Source organism: Lactuca sativa, chromosome 5 (genome assembly GCF_002870075.4).
Source record: "Lactuca sativa cultivar Salinas chromosome 5, Lsat_Salinas_v11, whole genome shotgun sequence".
In the NCBI taxonomy this organism is placed as follows: Eukaryota; Viridiplantae; Streptophyta; class Magnoliopsida; order Asterales; family Asteraceae; genus Lactuca; species Lactuca sativa.
The window spans coordinates 188,008,689-188,011,622 of record NC_056627.2 but is presented as its reverse complement, the minus strand read 5'-3'; the positions used below and the strand labels follow the sequence as shown (position 1 = coordinate 188,011,622).

At 32.0% G+C, this 2,934-nt stretch overlaps 1 protein-coding gene across 1 annotated transcript; it reads left to right on the top strand.

The window, feature by feature from the left end:
* Nucleotides 1-492: 492 nt before the first annotated feature.
* Nucleotides 493-2,125, top strand: LOC128126250 (FBD-associated F-box protein At2g26860-like). Its single transcript, XM_052764006.1, has one exon. It carries the CDS (start codon nt 637-639, stop codon nt 1,636-1,638), a length of 1,002 nt encoding a protein of 333 aa, XP_052619966.1. The 5' UTR covers nt 493-636; the 3' UTR covers nt 1,639-2,125.
* The last annotated feature ends 809 nt before the right edge of the window (nt 2,126-2,934 follow it).

Genomic DNA, 2,934 nt, shown 5'->3' with positions numbered 1-2,934 from the left:
AAGTGATAATTTTTTGCAAAACTTTATATATAATAATGTTGTTTCGTAGTCAAATCCTATTAATGTCGTAGTTAAAAATAATAAAAATAAAAAATAAATAAAAAAACACAAAATTGCCCGTGGATGAGAGGATATCGTAGATGAATTTAGTTCATCTGTGATTTCAGTTAGAGATGGGGTATTTATGCGGAAAAAATTAATTTTTTTTTTTAAAATAACCACCTGCGAACATACAAGTTGCTAAAGACGTCTGTGCTTTAGCGACCTGTACGCTCACAAATGACTTAGAAAAATCGCAGATGAGCTTAATCCATCATCTCGATTTTGGTGACTAAAAACATTTTTAAATTCGCAGATGAGTTTAATCCATCTAGATTTTGCTGGTTAAAAAATTTTTGGGTTTTTTTTACTAATAATTAAAATATTCAGCTAAATTTGTAATTTTCTCTAAAAAAAAAAATTATATATTCGTTTACCAAAATACCGTTTCTTTATCTCTTCAATTGGTTGAACCCTCTTCTGTTACTTCAATATATCTTCTATTACGAAACTTTTCGTACTTTCTGTAGACGCTGCGAGATAGATCAATAGAACTGTGGTGATTCTTTTTTTTTTTTTGTTCACATCACCAAAGGCATGAACAATTCCGTGCAGCGAAAGGCTTCTAAACATGAAGATGGGGTTGATTTGATCAGCAACTTGCCAGATCCTCTTCTTCTTCTAATTCTCTCGGGCCTTCAATCTACCGAAGAACAAATCCGAACAAGCATTTTGTCCAGACGATGGAGGTATTTGTGGACATTAGTTCCTTCTCTAGACTTAAAACCCTTAGCAAAATTGCAAAATAGCAAATTCAAAGAATTTGTTTATTGGGTTTTGTTAAACAGATCCGTGGATTTGTATTGTTTTCGTTTATCTGGTTGGGATTCCTACAGAACATCGACAGTAGAGCGGTGGATTCACGCCACCGTTATGAAAAACGTCAAACAACTTGACTTGAGTTTTGGGCCCAAGGAGAAGTACATTGAGGATATGATGATACCCCATTGTCTTATGACTTGCACTTCTTTGGAGGTATTAAGGTTGTCTTGTAGACATCGTGTAATCCTACCTAGAATTTCTGGGTTTCCTGCACTTAGGGTTCTTAAGTTGGAAAATGTTGAGTTATTTGACAATGATTTAGTGAAATATTTTTTTCTTGAAAGTTGCCCGTTGCTGGAGGATTTAACGTTGTATGAATGTGTGGTAGACAAACTTGATCTTCTTTGTGTTTCATGTCCAAACCTCAAGAAGCTGACACTTCTTAACTGGTGTAAGTACTACTTGTGTAGTTCTCTTAAACTTTCATGCCCAAAACTGGTGTATCTGGATTTAAAAGGTGAAGTAGCTTCAAGTTATATCTTTGAATGTCTATACTCATTGAAGGAAGCTGTACTTTATCCCGAGTGCGACGCCATATTTAATAAGCTGTTTCATGAATTTTCTCATTTGGAATCTTTAGCTACTAACCTTGATTTCTTACCCGAGGTAAATGTTTATTCTCTTCATGAATGGCTGATATATAGAGGTTTCTCAATCGATGTTTTTTGCTTTCCAAATTTTGTATTTAAATTGTATATACTCCTGAGTCCTGATTAAATTGCATCATTACTTGTTTATCATGAAATCTTTATCAATTGTGTACCCATATGCCTATTTGATACCATGATTAATAACTCTACTTGCTATCATTATTATAGTAGATTGATGATGCACATGATCTGGCTCTACAAAATCTAAAGACTTTGGAGCTACACTCATCAATTGATGAATTTACTGCTGAACGACTCATCCAAGCCCTCGAATATTGTCCTGAACTGGAGTCCCTCAGTTTAACCTTTGAAAATGTCATCTCATGTGATCCAATGGTATTTTATTTTATGCATCACATTCTTGAAAGTATGGTGTCTCACTTCCACAATTTTCTTGGTTGCAAGCATGGTGTATTGTGCATATCTAATTCCTGACATAAGCATAGAAGGAGAAATTCGGTCTATATACCTATAAACGGGTTATATTTTATCAAATGAGTATAATAAAAAGAAACACTAAAATAGCAACAGGTCAAATAGGCTGAACGAACTGAAGCTGCAAAACTCTATTCAAATGTTTATTAAAAAAATAACTTCTAATCTTAACAATATATAACATATATGTGTTGAAAATTGAAACTAAAGAAATGGGCTTGTTTTATAGAACACCTCAGAGAAAGTTTAGACTGAATTATCACGAACCCTAGACACAATCTCAAAGATTTGAATTTGGACCTTTACATTATATATATATATATATATATATATATATATATATATATATATATATATATATATATATATATATATATATATATATATATATATATATATATATATATATATACACAAAAAAAAAAAACCAATTCACCTCGATAAATGCATTTTTCAAGATTTCAAAAATCAGTTTGGATTTTCCCCCTTTAACATGAAATAAAAATACTTATGCCTTTTTTCGATGAACCAGGAACACCCGAAGTTGGATGATGCTGCAACAAGGAGGATCTTGCCTCCTGATGTGAAATGGCTTGAATTTTTTGAATTCAAAAGAGAAAATCCAAAACTAGTTTTAAAGTATGAAAATGGATATGGATGGATGGATTTAGTTGCGAGGTGGGGTAAACAAGCCAGTTAATTGTCAAAGTGACTACTTTAATTTACTATTTAGAAACACGGATGTTACAATACAAGCTTTATGGTAAACTATCAGAAGTAGTAGATACCTGTTCATGTGATCAAGTATCTAAATTTTGAATTTTTGTTTCATGCTGATTCTTTATCAACTATTACTAGAAAATAATTGTTTGGTTCTACAGTTTTGTTCATATTCTTTCTGCTATAAAAACTACAATAATTATGTACG